Here is an 18273-nt window from a genome sequence, read left to right on the forward strand (position 1 = left end):
AATCACTTCAAAATCAAAATCATCCGTTTTATTATACATTTTAAAACTTAATTTATTATTATCACAAATATTAATATTTAAATCTAAGAAATAATCTTCATGACTAGCGCCATGACTAGGCTCAAGAATAAGCTCTGATGGATATATATTTTTAGAAATATCAATGAAATTCTTACAATTTAAGACCAAAATATCATCTAAATATCTTTTATTATTTGACAAAGCATGTTTTAAATTAATTGGATTATTCTTATCCATCATATATTTATATTCTAGTTGACTTAAAAACAAGTCAGCTATAAATGGGCTGGCATTCCCCCCCCCATGGGAATTCCCATAATTTGCCTGTACAAATCACCCCCAAATCTTATATAAGTTGTATAATCTTATAATCTTATAAGTATATATATATATATATAAATATATATATATATATATATATATATATATATATATATATATATATATGTATATATAGTTTATACCACTATTTAATGTAGAGTTATAGTTATGTACAGAGTTATACTATTAGAACATAATGATTTTGAAAATAATACTGACTCTTCCTAGTTTTTTGGTGCCCTTTTTTAAAAGAAAAAGATTGTTTTTAGCATCGAAAGGAGAATTATAGACAAAATTTTTAATGCGCATGGAACAACTACCTACATTTTCTAAAGAAAAACGTTTCGTTTTTAAGGAGGCTGGGAAGAATTGTAATGTTATTTTTAAGGTATTGTGCTGACTTCACGGACTTGCTTTCCATTTGGCAATTTTTATTGAGTGAAGGGAGTCACTACCCCTCGGCATTGTTTCCCTAAAATTTGGTGCTATAAAAATAACTCCACATGTATGTTATCTCATCTCCATTGATATGAGCATGATAGAGGTCACGGTAGACATAGGAACCAAATTTAACAATTAATCTTTCTGGTTGCTTCTTGTGAAAATATATAGAAGGTAAAAAATAATGATTTTTTTAGCAAGAAACTGTACCGACAGAGTTATCAGAAACGTAATTCTTAAGCTGGATTCTTCTCACACCAAACCTCGAGTCGGGGTTTTCACTGTCCTTCGACACCTTGCGAATGCACTTAAAGTTGAATTCCAGCCGTTCACGGATGATGTAAACAGAGTGTTGAAGCATTCATTATCTGATACGAGGAATCCGGTAAGATCGATCATTACCAAAATAATGTACTCAGTAAAATAGCTATCTTTAAAGATCAATAACAGGATATCTCCCACTGTGTATTTTTCCGATTTTACAGGCACTAAGGTGGGAGGGGGGACCCGGTGATTATTGGGTCTTCGACAACAATTTTTTTGCTTAAATTTGAATAACGTAAATTTACCGGTTTTTGCTGTTTCGCCAAATATTACCATCAAATTAACAGAATAATGCCTAAGTACTTACGCAACAGAATTGGGAATTTTTTTTTTTTTTAAACAAAAATTGATAATCTCCGATAATTTCTTTATTATAACTTTAGAACTCTTTTTATAACTTTAAAACTTCTTTTTCTTTTATTTTCAATAACTCTCTTCAATTCAATAATTAAACTTCTATTTCAGCAAGATATTGACAGGAAATGCTATCAGCAAAATATCGACAGGAATTGGTACTCCGAATTATCTCCAGGACCACTTTTTTCCCTGACGATGATAGGCTAGGTATAAAAGGTCGGATCTGTTCCGATGCTACGATACCAAGTTTACGTTCGCGGTGATACAATCATTTGTGGTCAATGTTTTGGCGTCTCCATTCCGTCCTAAGCTTCTTCCTCCTTCCCCATCTTAGAAAGTAAATACTGCTTGCGTGGCCTCATAAGGGCGTGAGGATGGACTTTCCACGAGGTCGCTCAACAAGAACCGATACGGAAAATGGTGCTACAGAGCAACCTTGAGGAGTAAGTATCCCCTAGGAAATCAAACGACAAAGTAAACGTCAAGGCATTGCCACTGGATTCTGATTGGTGGAACATGATGAATTCATAATTCTTTTGGGTTTGGTTTGTTTTATTGGGCTTCAAAATCAAGCTAAATAGGTAGCTCCCAACCGATGGAAACACTTACAGATTTGAAGGAAACAATTAACACTTAATTTTTCTCCTGAATTATTTGAAAAGAGTTATTTATCCTCTTTTGGCTAAACGCCGAAAAATTTTATTTGAAGTTATCTTCTAAAAAATTCAAACTTCTGTGTTTTATCTCATGACAGCTCGACTTGGTAGTTTTAAATTAGCTGGACACGAATTATCCCAGAGTGATCATTTTTTCTTCTTTTGGCAAATATTTTTTTTTTATTTTTGGCAACAATAAACATCATTATCAAAAATGCAAGAAATCTGGGGCCAAACGATAATCAAAATATCTTCGAATGAGGTAGGAACAGGCGATAAAAAAGAATTCAATGAATATCTAAAGTTAATGGGAGGGAGTAAAGAGTGAACTTTTGAGCAAAAAGGGGAGGAAGAGGAGTGTACGTGGCTGCGTTGGCATGAGATGGTCTGAAACTACAATGAGCTGTCGGTAATAGTAGTATCTGCTCTCTTGATTACAGACTATTCAATTATTATATTAAATGAAGTGTCTAGTGTGTTTTAGGTGTCTTTTAAAATCTAGTCTCTTAATTTCAGGTCCGTCACTCAATAATTCAACTAATAACTACATTGGCCCTTCAAGGACAGCTGAAAACTGACGTCATAGAAGATTTTGTCAACTATCTCTTGAAGCTGAGCTCCCTAGATGGCGGCACTGCTGCACTCAGGACAAGTCTTGGAACTATTACTGCTTTATTAGATGGCTCTGTTGATGGAAAGGTTTTAAAAATTTATAATAATTGATTATAGTCCTCTGCTTTATAGTGGTCAGTATCCCTGTCTGTCACATAATTGATTATGGATCCTTGACCGCTTTACTAAATCTGACTATATTCACTAATGCAACAAAAGGAGAAAAACAACATATTTAATAAAAAAAATAATATTAATTGCTTTCAATAGCTTCGAAAATAATATATAATTGCGTTAAATTTGGTCAATTCTCCTGTTAACTTTGTGGTAGCAGAGTGGATTAATGCCCTGCTTTGCAGCATGGGGCCCAATGATCAATCCACGCTGTGATAAGGTTAGGCGACCGGCTTGCTACATGTCCCTCCAAAAAAGACCCTGTAAATAAAATGCCATTTTTACGCCCTATTCGGCAGCAATAGCTGAGGGAGCTTTTTTATTATTATTTTATTATCTCTCCTGTTGAGCCTATTTAGTCAAAGATAGTGCATAATATTTTCAGCTTCTAACATTTATTGATAGGGATGTCTAATTAAAACCAAAAATATTTTATAATGCTTCCTAGACAAGCATGACTAGACCCAATCGATTTGAACCCCCGCCTAGGTATTTCTAAAATCATATATAGTTGTCTTTTGCCATATATAGCTGCTTTGTCTGTGATTAGTCTGACAATTGCAGTATTTGGGGTTCTGGACGTATTAAAAATGTAGGTCATATTTACTTGTTTGTTTTTTATGGCACTTGTTATCTACCAAGTGACATATAGCGATCGCAAATTCTGTCGGTCTGTCTGTCTGTCTGTCCCGGTTTTGCTACTTTTAGGCACTTCCAGGGAAGCTAAGACGATGAAATTTGGTAGGCGTATCAGGAACCAGACCAGATTAACTTAGAAATTGTTGTTTCCCCGATTCGAGCATCTGGGGCGAGTGGGCGGACGGTTAAATCGGAAAAATTAGAAAAAATGAGGTATTTTTAACTTACAAACGGGTGATCAGATCTTAATGGAATTTGATGTTTGGAAGGATATCGTGTCTCAGAGCTCTTATTTTAAATCTGGACCAGATCTGGTGACATTGGGGAGGGGGGACCTAGAATCTTGGAAAACGCTTTGAGTGGAGGGATCAGGATGAAACTTGGTGGGGAAAATAAGCACAAGTCCTAGATACGTGATTCACATAACCGGAACGGATCCGCCCTCTTTGGGGTAGTTGGGGGGGGGGGAGTAATTCCGAAAAAATAGAAAAAATGAAGTATTTTTAACTTACGAACGGGTTGTCGGATCTCAATGGAATTTGATATGTAGAAGGAAATCGTGTCTCAAAGCTCTTATTTAAATCCTGACCGGATCTGGTTACATTGGGGGGGGGGAGTTTGGGGGGAAGGGGTAACCTGAAATCTTGGAAAACGCTTAGAGTGGAGGGATCGGGATGAAACTTGGTGGGAAAAATAAGCAGAAGTCCTAGATACGTGATTAACATAATCGGAATGGACCCGCTATATTGGGGGCATTGGGTGGGGAAGGGTTAATTCTGAAAAATTAGAAAAAATGAGGTATTTTTAATTTACAAACGGGTGATCAGATCTTAATGGAATTTGATGTTTGGAAGGATATCGTGTCTCAGAGCTCTTATTTTAAATCTGGACCGGATCTGGTGACATTGGGTGGTAACCCTCTAGGTCTGGTGACCTAAAATCTTGGAAAACGCTTTGAGTGGAGGGATCAGGATGAAACTTGGTGGTGAAAATAGGCGCAAGTCCTAGATTATGTGATCCACATAACCGGAACGGATCCGCCCTCTTTGGGGTAGTTGGGGGGGGGGAGTAAATCCGAAAAAATAGAAAAATGAGGTATTTTTAATTTACGAACGGGTTATCGGATCTCAATGGAATTTAATATGTAGAAGGAAATCGTGTCTCAAAGCTCTTATTTAAATCCTGACCGGATCTGGTTACATATGGGGGGGGAGTTTGGGGGGAAGGGGTAACCTGAAATCTTGGAAAACGCTTAGAGTGGAGGGATCGGGATGCAACTTGGTGGGAAAAATAAGCAGAAGTCCTAGATACGTGATTAACATAATCGGAATGGACCCGCTATATTTGGGGGCATTGGGTGGGGAAGGGTTAATTCTGAAAAATTAGAAAAAATGACGTATTTTTAACTTACGAAGGAGTGATCGGATCTTCATGAAACTTCATACTTAGAAGGACTTCGTAACTCAGATTTCTTATTTTAAATTCCAACCGGATCCAGCGTCATTGGGGGAGGGCAGTTGGGGGGGCGGAAATCTTAGAAAATACTTAAAGCGGAGAGATCAGGATGAAACTGGGTGGGAAGAATAAAAACAAGTCCAAGATACGTGACTGACATAATCGGACCGGATCCGCTCTCTTTGGTGGAGTGGTGGGGGGGGGGGGTAATTGGGAAAACTTAGAAAAAATGAGGTGTTTGTGCCTTACGAACGGGTGATCAGGTGAACGGGTAATCTTAATGAAACTTAAAATTTAGAAGGATCTTGTGCTTTTGAGCTCTTATTTTAAATTCCGACCAGATCCTGTGACATTGGCGGGTGTTGGAGGGGGAAACCGGAATTCTTGGAAAACGTGGAAATCGGGATATCTTTATCTTACGAATAGGTGATCGGATCTTAATGAAACTTGATATATAGAAGGATCTTATGTCTCAGATGCTCCATTTTTGACTCGAATTGGATCCGGGGACATAGGGGCTGGGGGGGACAGAAATCTTGGAAAACGCTTAGAGTGGAGAGATCGGGATGAAACTTGATGGGAAGAATAAGCACAAGTTCTAGATACGTGATTGACATAATTGGAACTGATCCGTTCTCTTTGGAGGAGCTGGGGGTGTTAATTTGGAAAAATTTGAAAAATTGAGGTATTCTTAACTTAAGAACGGGTGACCAGATCTTAATGAAATTTGATATTTAGAAGGAACTCATGTTTCAGAGATCTTGTTTCAAATCCCGACCAGATCTGTTGACATTGGGACATTATGGTGGGAGTTGAAGGGGAAATCGGAAATCTTGGAAAACGCTTAGAGTGGAGGAATCCGGATGAAGCTTGGTGGGTAGAATAAGCCAATGTTGTAGATACGTGATTCACGTAACAGTACTGGATTCGCTCTCTTCGGGGGAGTTAGGGGGTGTGGTTCAGTCCTTTGGTGAGTTTGGTGCTTCTGGACGTGCTAGGACGATGAAAATTGGTAGGCGCGTCAGGGAGAGGCACAAATTGACTTGATAAAGTCGTTTTCCCTGATTCGACCATCTGGGGGGCTGAAGGGAGAGGAAAAATTAGAAAAAATGAGGTATATATAACTTACGAGTGGGTGATCGGATCTTAATGAATTTTGATATTTAGAAGGACATCGTGACCCAGAGCTCTTATTTCAAATCCCGACCGGCATTAAACTTTCAAAAAATTTTTTCCGTTCAGAAAGGCTCCCGGACGGGGACTCGAAATATTCGGATTTTTTTATTTGTTTAAGATTGTTTGTTGATTTTTTTTTCTTTTGTTTTGTTCCACTGCTCAATTTCAATTCAGTTATTATTTCTCTCTTAATTTTTGTAAATGGAAAAGCACTCTGTCTAAGAAATTCTTAATGTTCTTTTGTTAGTTCTGTTAGTTTTGTTAGTTCTTTTTGTTAGTTCTTAATGTTTTTTGTTAATTCTTTTGTTAGTTTAGCCGGTTGTTTTCGACAGGCAAATTTAATCAGCTTCGTGATAGCTGTTAATACTGTAAATTACAATAGTTTGATTTGGTAAATCTTAGTAATTCTTTAGCCTATTAATTTTGTAACTCTTTAATCTTACCATATTACATCTATAAATAGTATTAAGTAATTTAGTCAGAACTAGTAAATCTTAGTGATTCTCTCTGCTATATATGTTTTTGTCATTTAGCAATATTTAATAAGTTTTTTTGATTTTCTAATTAGTAATTTTTTATTTCTGTGAAGAAAATAGCTGACTCAAACAAACATTTTTCAATTACCTATTATAAGACTTGTAGAAATAGAATGAACTGTTGTATTCTACCCGACTCGACTAGTGTTAGGAAGTTGCAGTGAGGGCCACCGATACATAGGTAAGGGTGCTCATTTTTCTGTGATCATACTTGGTATCAAGCCTGCCCGGCGGTAAAATGTAGAATTGCTCACACATACTAGTTTGGTGTAACATATTAGTTACACCATTGTAACTTTGTAACATTGTAACAACAAACGGAGGCATCTTTTCCTTGATTTAGAGGATAGATGGGGCTGATTTTATACTATATACGTAAGTTTAGCGGGATTAAAAAACAACAACAGCAACAAACGAAGATATTTTTTTTTACTTTAGAGAATAGATGGGGTTGATTGTCTACTATATACGTAACTGTAGCGAGATTAAAAAAAGCAACATAAGCAAATGAAGCCGTCTTTCTTTTTCCTTAGAGGATATATGGAAGTGATTGTCTACTATATACTTTACTGTAGCGAGAAGAACAAAAGGGAAAAGCTGCTAAGTAAGGTGACAATATAAGCTTATCAAATCTGACGGAGCATTTGGCGCCTAATATTTATTTTAGCTTAAAACAACTTCATAAAAAACAGATACTTAAACGTTGATTAGTTATAAATTGAGCAATTTGAATTCGAAATATAATTTGCTTAGTATTAGGAAGTTGTAGCGAGGGCCACCGATACATAGGGAAGGCTACTAATTTTTCTGTGATTGTACTTGGTATCAAGCCTACCCGGCGATAAAATATAAAATTGCTTACACATACTAGTTGGTGTAACGTATTAGTTACACTATAATGTAACTTACTTTATAAAAAAGTAAAACGTAGGGTTGGATGGGTGTATCAGGCCCCACATGGGGTCTAAATACCTTAACCTGGTATACCTTAACTAATTAGTCTTATGGAAAGAACAAAAAATTTAAAATATTGAATACTTTTATTCTTCTTAGCGTCTTTATTTGTTAGAACAGCAATTATATGAGTGTTGAAAGAACATTGAGTGGCATGCTCATCTTTCAGCAAGAAAGCTATTTAAGAAAAGCCAAAACTTACCCAAAAGATCGGTTTTGCCAAACAGTAGGAACAGTGCCCTAACTTGATAATAAAAAAAATTATCTGAAAAGCCTTTGGTTGCAAATTAACAAATGTGTAAAGCAAAAATAGAATTACTGACCCATTTCTAAATTACAACTAGCAGACTTGTGTTTTTCATTCCATTTTCTAAGTTCAAACATAAGTGATTTGAAACGCTCCAGGTTTCCTTTTTTCCACTGTAGATTCTCGTGTGCCAATTTTAAATTTTCTGCATTCATTAAATTTATTGTAGATGGCTCTCTTAGCAATATACCAAGTTCACTATCATCACAAAATATAAACAAGTTGAATAGTTCATAACCAACATTAAGGAACGCCTTGCTATTATTTAGATACGGATTGCCAACGTTACCAACGAGGAAATACGACAGACGAGTGAAAATGCATTGTTGGTTATGGCATCCTCTTGCTATTCTTTGGAATCGTATCTATGGACAGAGTTCATGTCACTCATTTTGAAGAAAGATGCTGTTGGAATCGCTCCGTTAGTTGTGCGAATTTTGGCCATTGTTGCAACAAGAAAAAGACAAACCGGAAAAGGTGCAGAGCAAGGTAACTAAAGTACTCTAAAGGCAATTGAAGGGTGAAATAGGGTCTATCCCCCCTCCACTTAAAATGTACAAACAAGCAAAAATATTTTAGTCTGAACTTGTTTCTGCTTGATTAAAATAGCAATGACAAACAAGATTATATTTCCTTTCCTTTAGAGAATAAGATGGGGCTGATTGTCTACAATAAACGTAACTGTAGCGAGATTGAAAAACAACAACAACAAACGAAGGTATTTTTCTTTACTTTAGAGGATAGATGGGGTTAATTGTCTGCTATATACGTAACTTCAGCGAGATTAAAAAAAGCGACAACAGCCAACGAAGGCATCTTTCTTTTCCCTTAGAGGATAGATGGGGTTGATTGTCTACTGTAAACGTAACTGTAGCGAGATTAAAAAAACAACAACAACAAACGGAGGTATCTTTTCGGTGGGTCTGATTGTCTACTTTATACGTAAGTTTAGCGAGATTAAAAAGCAACAACAACAAACGAAAGTATTTTTCTTTACTTTAGAGGATAGATGGGGATGATTCTTTGCTATATACGTAACTGTAGCGAGATTACAAAAAAAAGCAACAACAGCAAACGAGGGCATCTTTCTTTTCCCTTAGAGGATAGATAGGGTTGATTGTCTACTATATACGTTGCTGTAGCGAGAAGTAACAAAGGGGAAAAGTAAGCTAAGTAAGGTGACAATATAAGCCTATCAAATCTGACACCTAACATTTATTTTTGCTTTAAACAACTTCATAAAAAACAGATACCTAAACGTTGATTAGGTATAATTTGAGCAACTTGAATTCGAAATATTATTTGAAGCACGAGAATTGGTGATGAATCTTACTTTAAAAAAAGTAATTTAAAAGGAGACTGATTCCTCTATTTCCTTTTAACTTAAATTTTCAGCCCAATCCTTTCTTCAATTGTAAATATTTCATTTTGACAGTTAATTTGACATGATTTGATTTTACAGTATTTGACTTAGAATACGAATTCGACATTTTTCTTTTCTTTTAGCATGTGATATTGTTTTATCCCCCACCCTTTCTATTTCTGTTCTTGCCATTAATTGCATTGAATTTCGTTTTAGTTCTCGGACTTTTTTGCATTAAATTTTTATTGACCATTTTTATGCTTGTTTGTTGTTTCTTTTGCTTTTGTCTTGCTGTATTATTTGTTTCTTTGTTTTGCTTTTTCTATTTGGACATATGAAGCGAATTCGGCTCTATTAGAGCTTGTGATAGCCTTTTGAAAATAAATATTATTTTATTCTTATATCGTTATATCTGCATATCGTTATATCTGTATATGTGACATTGTATATGTTATATCTGCATATCGATAATGTTACATCTGCATATGTGTATCTATTTGAAGAGATGAGGGTGGATATTTGCGATAGTAAAACAGTTCACAATAGGGATGAAACATTTTTATTTACAGTGAATAGATATTAAATTATTTAACTGGATATTTCATCATCAGCAGTAAAACTAAAAAACCAGAACACTGAACACTGTATATGTGTTAGAAATATCCAGTTAAATAATTTTATATCCATTCACTGTTAATAAAAAGGTTTCATCCCTATTTTGAACTGTTTTACTTTCGTCATGGAAAGGCAGTGTGGTCTTACCCGTCAATTTCCTACCCGTGAAATACCCGTCATTTTCCCTAGAGATTTGTGCTTGCATCTATTGGAGGATCCGAGCGGGGGGAGGGCGTCTACTGAGATGAATGGTTAATTCAACCAAAATTAATTTCCAGATATTACCTAATCAGCTCAGTATTAAACAGTGTTCTCAAGGCAATGTTTGGCTGTTTCTTTCTTAAAGTGAATTTTACCATTAAAAAGGGCGCAAAATGTGAACATTAGTAATATATATATATATATATATATATATATATATATATATATATATATATATATATATATATATATATATATATATATATATATATATATATCTTTATATTTTACATAATAGATATTAATATATTATAATAAATAAAATAGATTATTGATAAAGATTGTTATGGATATAATATAATTTAGATTATTGTAATATATTTTTATATAATATGTTACATTGTTATATAAGTGTAAAATATTATGAAAGTTTCACAGATTTATATGGGGTATAATTGGATTCCCATGCCAGGCCTTTTTATCCAAAGCGGAGTTTTCAACTATAGTCCCTCGGTGGCTACATATTTAGCCTATCGAGCAAGCATCGACGGAGAGTAATGTAATTAGCTATTGATAAATGTGTCGAGGGGTTTTAACATTGATTTCATTTCAATACGCGTCGTTTTATTCTAAAGTAGTCCTGTTCCTCCAAATATAGCAGTGGAGTACAGAAATAGAGTTTTATAATTTATATAATGTTTTTGTTTACAGAGTGAAAATTAGTTAGAATCTAATCTTTGATTTTGTATTGCCATGGCCCTAAGGCTCTTGGAGCCTTCGGCTACGACTTTAAGAAACATGGATAATTTTCATGAATCTCGGCGGGAATTAAAGCTACTTTGCCTTAATATTTATGGTTTTGATAGTTGAGTGGACCTCAAGTGGAGCCAAGATGTTGGTTTTGTTTTAGGCGATACTGGGCAAGTGGTTTTAGTTTCTTTTTGTTTTGTCTTTTTTGTCTTTTTTGAAGTGTAATCCTGTATCGATCGAAATGCAGGGTAATCTAATAATTTTTTTTCTTTTTCTTTTCTTTTCTTTTTTCTTTTCCTTTCCTTTTTTTATTTTCCTCTCCTTTTTCGTATTGTTTTTATTTGTATGTGTATTGGGGTTGTAAGCCCAAAAAGCTTTGCTTCGGGTCATTTGGTTTTTGTTTTTTTATTTATATTAACAAACCCATCTTTCTCTCAAAATAAAAATTATTATTATTATAAAAGCGCTGAATAGTAGCCTGTTGTCAAAAGAGACTATTGCAGCAATCTTTGTGGCCTGTGGTTGATTTGCTATGAATTTAATCTCTTTTTTCAGGCATGGCACAATCCATGGCTGTCTCGGTAGCTACTCGCTGCTTCATTTTAGCTGGTATTGTGCCATCCCACAATGGTGTCCATGTTGCATCCGCTTTGGAATTTTTAAGGGATTTTGCTATTTATGTTTCTCCGGACCTACAAGCTCAGTGGGATTCAAAAATTCCTTCTTTGATTCTGCTATTAAGAGGTAATTTTTAGAATAGTTGGTTTTGGAATTTGAATTTTACTCAATTAAGTGACTTTCTACTTTTTGTGTTATTCTGAAAAGACAATGCTTATATAATTATATTCACGCTATTTTTTTTTATATATTTTATGGAGTAATAGTGGTGACTAATGTTACTATGTAAAAAACCAAGAGAGGCTATTTTTTCTTTGCAAACAGCCCCTTTTATACCCTGTAGATTTTAGTTGGACTAAAAGAATTTGCAGCTTTTTTGCTATTCGTTTCTGCTGCAGAAGAAACTGTTTTCTAAAAGTTTGGAATGTTGGCGGTTTCTTCTTGTGCCTTTGAGTGTTACTTACGGACATAATCTGCCGTATTCCTATTTGAGCTGCTTTAACTTTAAGTTTGTGGAAACTGATGGATAGTGAAGTCACGAACAGTGAGGATTTGAATAATCTAAAGAATTGCTTAAAAAATGAATTGTATTATGAATATAGTTTTTAGTTTTACAAAAAATAAAAATATATATAAAGCAATAAATTTAGTACTTTTATGGGATGAGGAAATCGGAGGAAGATAAAGGATTTCAAATATCAACGAAGACCACACTGCCTTTTCAAACTGTTTGCGGTAAGGAGTAAGAAGTAAGGAGCGAAGCGGCTCAATAGTAACCGAAACTTTTAACGGAATTTTGGTATGAATAGATATATTAAAACAATTGGCTTATGAGTCTGATTACAAATAAATAAGGTTCATTAAGTTAGTGTTACCAATCAAAAGCTACGAGCCTGGGAAAATATGCTTTATTTCCAAAGATGGCTGAAAACAACTTTAAAAGTCAAAAATTTTTAATGAAAATCACACCTTCAGATTCAACGTATCTGAGAACCTTGTTGAAGAAGTTTCAATATCCCATCTGCAAAAACGTGTAATTTTGCATTTTTTGCCTGGAGAAAGATCACGAATGTGTAATTTTTCTTTTCTTTTCTTTTTTTATTCTTCCCAGGGTGGTCATATCAAACCTATGGTCCTAGAAGATCGGGAGAGGACTCATTTGAACTGAAAATAAAAGCATTGCTTAAAAAATAAATCGTATAATGAATATAGTTTTTAAATGATACACAAAATTTATAAGTATATATAAAGCTATAATTTTTTTTGTGGGGCGTGGGAATTGAAGAAGCATGAATGATTGTAAATAACGATGGAGAACTCACTGTCTTTACATCATAAAAGTATTGGCTGAACTTTTTTGAAATGATAATTCTGGGAAAGTTTTAATTTTTAATTTTCAAGATCGCATCTTATCGTAAGTTTTATATGATATGCCTAAGTGTCTTGCTGACGACATTTATTAAATATAGAGCCGAAATATTTACTTAAGGTTTTGAAAAAATTTCACCGTCTTGGGAACTCCCTATTGTCCTACCTATTATTTGTGTTTGTGATGGACTTGTATTTCGTGGTTTATGTTATAGGTAATTGGTAAAAAAAAATAGGTATTAGGTAAAAAAATTTCCTATTTTTTACCAGTTCTTTTGCTTTTTAAACCTTTCCCAATGGAACTAGCTTAGATTCGGGAATATACAAAATGAGAAAATTTAATTGGCCCATAAAAAAAAAAAAATGTTCTAACTTTGACATATTTTATATAGTAAGAAAAAAGTGATCCTTAAGGGTTATATCTTAACATAAGGAAAAACGTGTAAAGTTCTGAAACTACTTCAGAACAATTTGAAATTCTTACTTTTCTTACTTCTAAATTTATTAGTCCGACAATGTGCTATATCCCCAATTCCGCTAATGGAGCGACGTATAGCCTGAGACTATACACAAATAGTAAAAAAAGCAATAGAAATTGTTTCTATTATCAAAATATTCATAATAACAACGGTAAAATCACCACAATGACCAACATTACTGAACACAATCAATGAAAAAAGGAATAATTTATTAAATACATAATTAAATTCACGTTTAATGTTAATTTTAACATTCAAGTGTTAAAACATACTTTGTTTTCAGTAAAGCATAAATGACGCTCTTAGAACGCCTAGAGGGCGGTAGTCCCCCTCTTTTTTGCGGCAATTTTGGCTTGTTTTAAGTTAGACTTGATCATCCGTAGCAGTTCCTGTTCGTTTTGGTCTCATTTATTCATTGGCAGTGATTTTTGTTAATTTTAAATTTGAATTATTATATTACTGCTTGAATTATATTATTATGTTTAAACAACCTAAACAAATGTATAATAATAATTAGAATGATAAAGAATGTGCGGTCTCAATCAGTTGTTGTCATCTTTTTACGATGAGGTTATGCTACTGACTGAGGGATATTTCGTAATATCTGTTAGAACAAGGAGTGATTCTAGCAATGAAAACAGAATAAATATATTTTATAGGTATCATTGGGGGGTAGGGGTGACGCTAACGCACTCTAGGGCTTCTAAACACAGGAGCGTGGTTTGGCTTCTGCTGGAAAACGTATATTTTAAACTTTTTTCTTTTATACCTTAATAAAATCCAAAATCGGCGAAACTTCCTGGAATTTTCTTTCTTTTTAGTTTTTAAAGTTTGGATTAACAAAATAATTATTATAGTTTTCTAGCTTTGTGTGTAGCCCTGAGCTATATATTTATCCTTTAGGGGGGAGGATGGAGTGCATTGCCGAACTAACGAACTTTTGAGTCAGATAAGTAAGTTTAGATAAATTAAGATAAAGATAAGATAAATAATTTTAGATTGTATGAGGTATTTTTCCGAACATATTTTAGGGTTTCTTTAGTAACCCTTAAGGATTACCTTTTCCTTACTATGAATTAAAAAAAATCTTCCAAAAAAGGAGTTTTTCAAAGAAAGGTAAAGAGCTATATTAAATCAAGAGGAACTGAAATAAAGTCATATTTTAATTCGCTTGAAATTAACAGAAATCACTAACCTACCAATGAATTTAATGAGACCAAAATGACCAGAAATTGCAACGAAGAATCAAGTCAAATTTAAAATAAGCTAAAATTACCGCACACAAGAGCAGGGCCAACGCCTTCTAGGCCTTCTAAGGGCAGGAGCGTCATTTGTGCTTTGCTGAAATCAGAATATTTTCTCTTTTTTACCATTTACCATTTTTCTCTTTTACATTTACCATTTACCATTTATTTACCATTTATTTACCATCTTTATTTACCATTTTCTCTTTTACAACGTTAATAAACCCAAAATACATTTCTACTATGAAGAGTAGAAACCCTTAGGATTCCTCAGGGATAAAATGGACGTGAATAAAAATATTTGCTTTTGTTTTGTAGACCTACGTACCGCAGACCCGGTTGAAAGAAAGGCCTGGCGCAGTGAAGTTCTTAATCTATTTGAAGGAACAGTTGACTTCCTCGACCAGGACGCGGGTAGTAGTAACGCTAAAGATGAACAGAGTTTTGCTACAAAATTTGGGTCAGCCTTGGAGTCCCAACTCGATTTCTATGCCGATTTTCCCGACGAAAGAGCATTTTTATACCTTTTGTTAGGAATAATTACTGAGAAGATGGATTCCAGTGAACTAGCAGAAAGTATGGTGGATTTAATTCTTCATGCTGCGCGTCCGGTGTTTGAAATAGAGAGACAGGTAATATCCTTGAATTTGCCTAACTTTCTATTCCAATTTTTGTCTATTTTATGTTTTTTTATCTTTTACCAATCTATGCTGTATTTTTCCTATTACTGTATTCTCTATTGGCAAAATATAGTATTGATTAATTCCAAAGAACTGTCAGTAGAATGACGTGTTGCAATCTTCTGATGGGAACATCTTTCGCCAAACAATAGCAAAATTAGGAATTTATCAGGCCACTTAATTAGGTGAGGCCACTTAAGCTTTGTTTTTTTTTTACCTTTTTTTATTTAATAGATAAAACATATTTCAACGGAAAGAAACACAACAATTCAATAACACAATCAAAAGCCCCCCACAAAGGCTCCATGGCTTGCAAAAGAGGGGGTCGCGAAACAAGACATTCAACGATTAAATGATTAAATATACATAAAATTAAAAAAACACATACTCCCAAAAATAGGGAGCAGAGGAAAAAAGAGAAAAAGTGATAGAAGGAAAGGGAGTTCATTAAATATGACACTGAAATCAGGCCATCCAGGAATTCACAGATTTGGCAAAAAAAAGGTAAAAAAGGCAAATAAAGAAAAAATATCTCCATGTTACAAGTTACAGGTTGAAATTTAAACTATAAGAAATCAGTCAACAGGCCTTTTAAACCATTCTCTTTTATATTTTTTAATTATTTATTTATTAATTGAAAACCCGTCTACAAACTTGACAAAAGTCCAAGTCCACAAAACTTGAAAAGGACGGAGCATAATACGAAAAATAAAAGAATAAAGAAAAGAAAACAATAGTACAAGACAAAATATCGACAAAACCAATAAAAATCAAATAAGAACGCCAATTTTAAATAAATCAAGGACAAAATAAGAATAGAACGAATCAAAAAGAAGCAAACCTAAGGACAGAATAAGAACAAAATCCAACGAACCTGAACAAAATCAAACGAAGCAAAAGTTAATTCACACATAAACATCAATGTATTCAGGTTTAAATAAACCAAAAAAAAAGAAAAAAAAAGATGTCTGCAATAAATACAAACAGTAAACACTTATCACTTAAATAATTGTCACCTAAAATGGGATACCAATCATTCTGTGAATGTGAAGAACTAAGCCTTCGGTTACACTCATTAATTAACTTGAGATTGCAAGTTCAGGGTAAGCAAGTCCATACTTTCCAACCAACAGTGAATTCCTATGCCAAGGCGGTAGCCAAAGCAAATACTTGACGAACCGAAAGAAAATAGACCGTACTTTCAGACAATCAATTCTAATGGAACAGCTTCCAGAACCAGAACGGAGCAATATACAAAATGTGAGGGAGGGCTACAGCATTGAAAAGCCTAGCTAATAGTAGGCGGTTGAATCGAAATTTTGCTGCAACAGTTATACATAAGAAGCGACTGATATATACGTCGTACGAGATGGTGTAGGAGAAGGGATTGGGTGCGGCGAAGTGACGAACCGAGGGGAAGACCTAGATAAACGAGGTGGTCAACAGTTCTTACACTGGCATCGCCGGAACGGAATACACAGTACGGCATTTGTGGGGGTTCCTTCCCCTCTTCTGCTTGTTCCCAGCAAAATCAGATGCACCTTAATGATATGGCAACAAAGATGGTGCTATGTGAATATATATATATATATATATATATATATATATATATATATATATATATATATATATAGCCTATATATATATATATATATATATATATATATATATATATATATATATATATATATATATATATATATATATATATATATATATATACGACGTCTGTTTTTCAATTTCGTATACCACCATCTTTGTTGCCATATCATTAAGGTGGATATGATTTTGCTGGGAACAAGCAGAAGAGGGGAAAAAATTCCCCACAAATGCCGTACTGTACCAGCCGGCATTCAGTTGCCCGCTAATTGCGGGGAATAGGTGAGGGGGTCCTTACACTTCCCTTGTTCTTTATTGATTTCGGATTTACTTGCGTGATTTGTTGCGTGACAAGCGTCTGCAGAAGATGGGAGGAACCCACTGCATGGGCCTTACGCACCTGCTGGTACTTACTTACCCTTAAATTGCAGGGAATAGGTGAGTGGATCCCTACACTTCCCTTGCTCCTGGACGGACTTGATATTTAAATAGGTGACCTTGACATATTTCCTATCGATAAAAACCTGCGCTGTGAAATACGGTCTGTGGTGTTGGACTTGCTGTTTTAATGTTGTGGCACATTTGCAATGGCCAATAAGCTCATTTAGTATCCCGTATTAAATCTTCTGTCACGTGCAGTAAAAATTGTAAAAAGCCATGATGAAGTCGCAAAGAGAGCAGCCCAGTTTTTCCATAAAAAAGACATTATGAAAGAAAAAGAGATCTTATTGTCTTGCTCGAATTCCCACTAAGGTTGCTATGAGTGACAATGTCTTAGAAATAATCAAATTGTTTCGGACTTGTGGTGACGATAAGGTTGCTCTGCCTACTCTCCTTATTTTTGGGCCAGAAGACATCCCCTCGATCCCAAATGAAAGTACAGTAATTATTGCACGCAAGATTACAGAAATGTGTAACAAACCGGACATTCTGATGGAACAAAACTTCAAAAGTAAGCCTGTAACTGGTGAAGTCCCTGCTGAATATATTTCCAAACCATCCTATGCCGTGACTGTGAAAAATCTACCAATTAACCTAGCCAAACCGTAATCAAGGAATCACTTCCTAGAACAAGCATGAGCAACCTAAAGTGCCTTTCAATCTTTTATGTGATCGTGCTGTGCTGCCTCAAATTGAAAAGAATATCTCAGTTGAGTTCACTTCCTACTTGGCACAAATAAATCCCGCGCTGAAATTTGCTGAAATAAGAACCGTTCTTCTATGATGTGTTCGTAAAAAGTCTCAGCTAGAAGATTGGTCAAAAACAGAAATCTAGTGAATGCGTGTAATTCGACCAAGCTATGGCTTTCGAATGCTATTGGCAAGCTATTTGGAACGACTATGGTCGCCCGAGAGATGGCTTAGGTAATGATTTGAGGCTCC

The 18273-nt window shown here is 34.6% G+C and overlaps 1 protein-coding gene across 1 annotated transcript in view; it reads left to right on the forward strand.

Moving 5' to 3' along the window:
- The window catches only part of LOC136034043 (maestro heat-like repeat-containing protein family member 1), a 109390-nt gene that overhangs the window by 42247 nt on the left and 48870 nt on the right, over positions 1–18273 (forward strand). The window contains exons 8-12 of the mRNA XM_065715119.1: positions 981–1168; positions 2637–2819; positions 8243–8462; positions 11458–11646; positions 14930–15243. Coding sequence (XP_065571191.1) covers positions 981–1168; positions 2637–2819; positions 8243–8462; positions 11458–11646; positions 14930–15243 — 1094 coding nt within the window. The remainder of the gene's footprint in view (positions 1–980; positions 1169–2636; positions 2820–8242; positions 8463–11457; positions 11647–14929; positions 15244–18273) is intronic.

Source organism: Artemia franciscana, chromosome 12 (assembly GCF_032884065.1).
Source record: "Artemia franciscana chromosome 12, ASM3288406v1, whole genome shotgun sequence".
NCBI lineage: Eukaryota > Metazoa > Arthropoda > Branchiopoda > Anostraca > Artemiidae > Artemia > Artemia franciscana.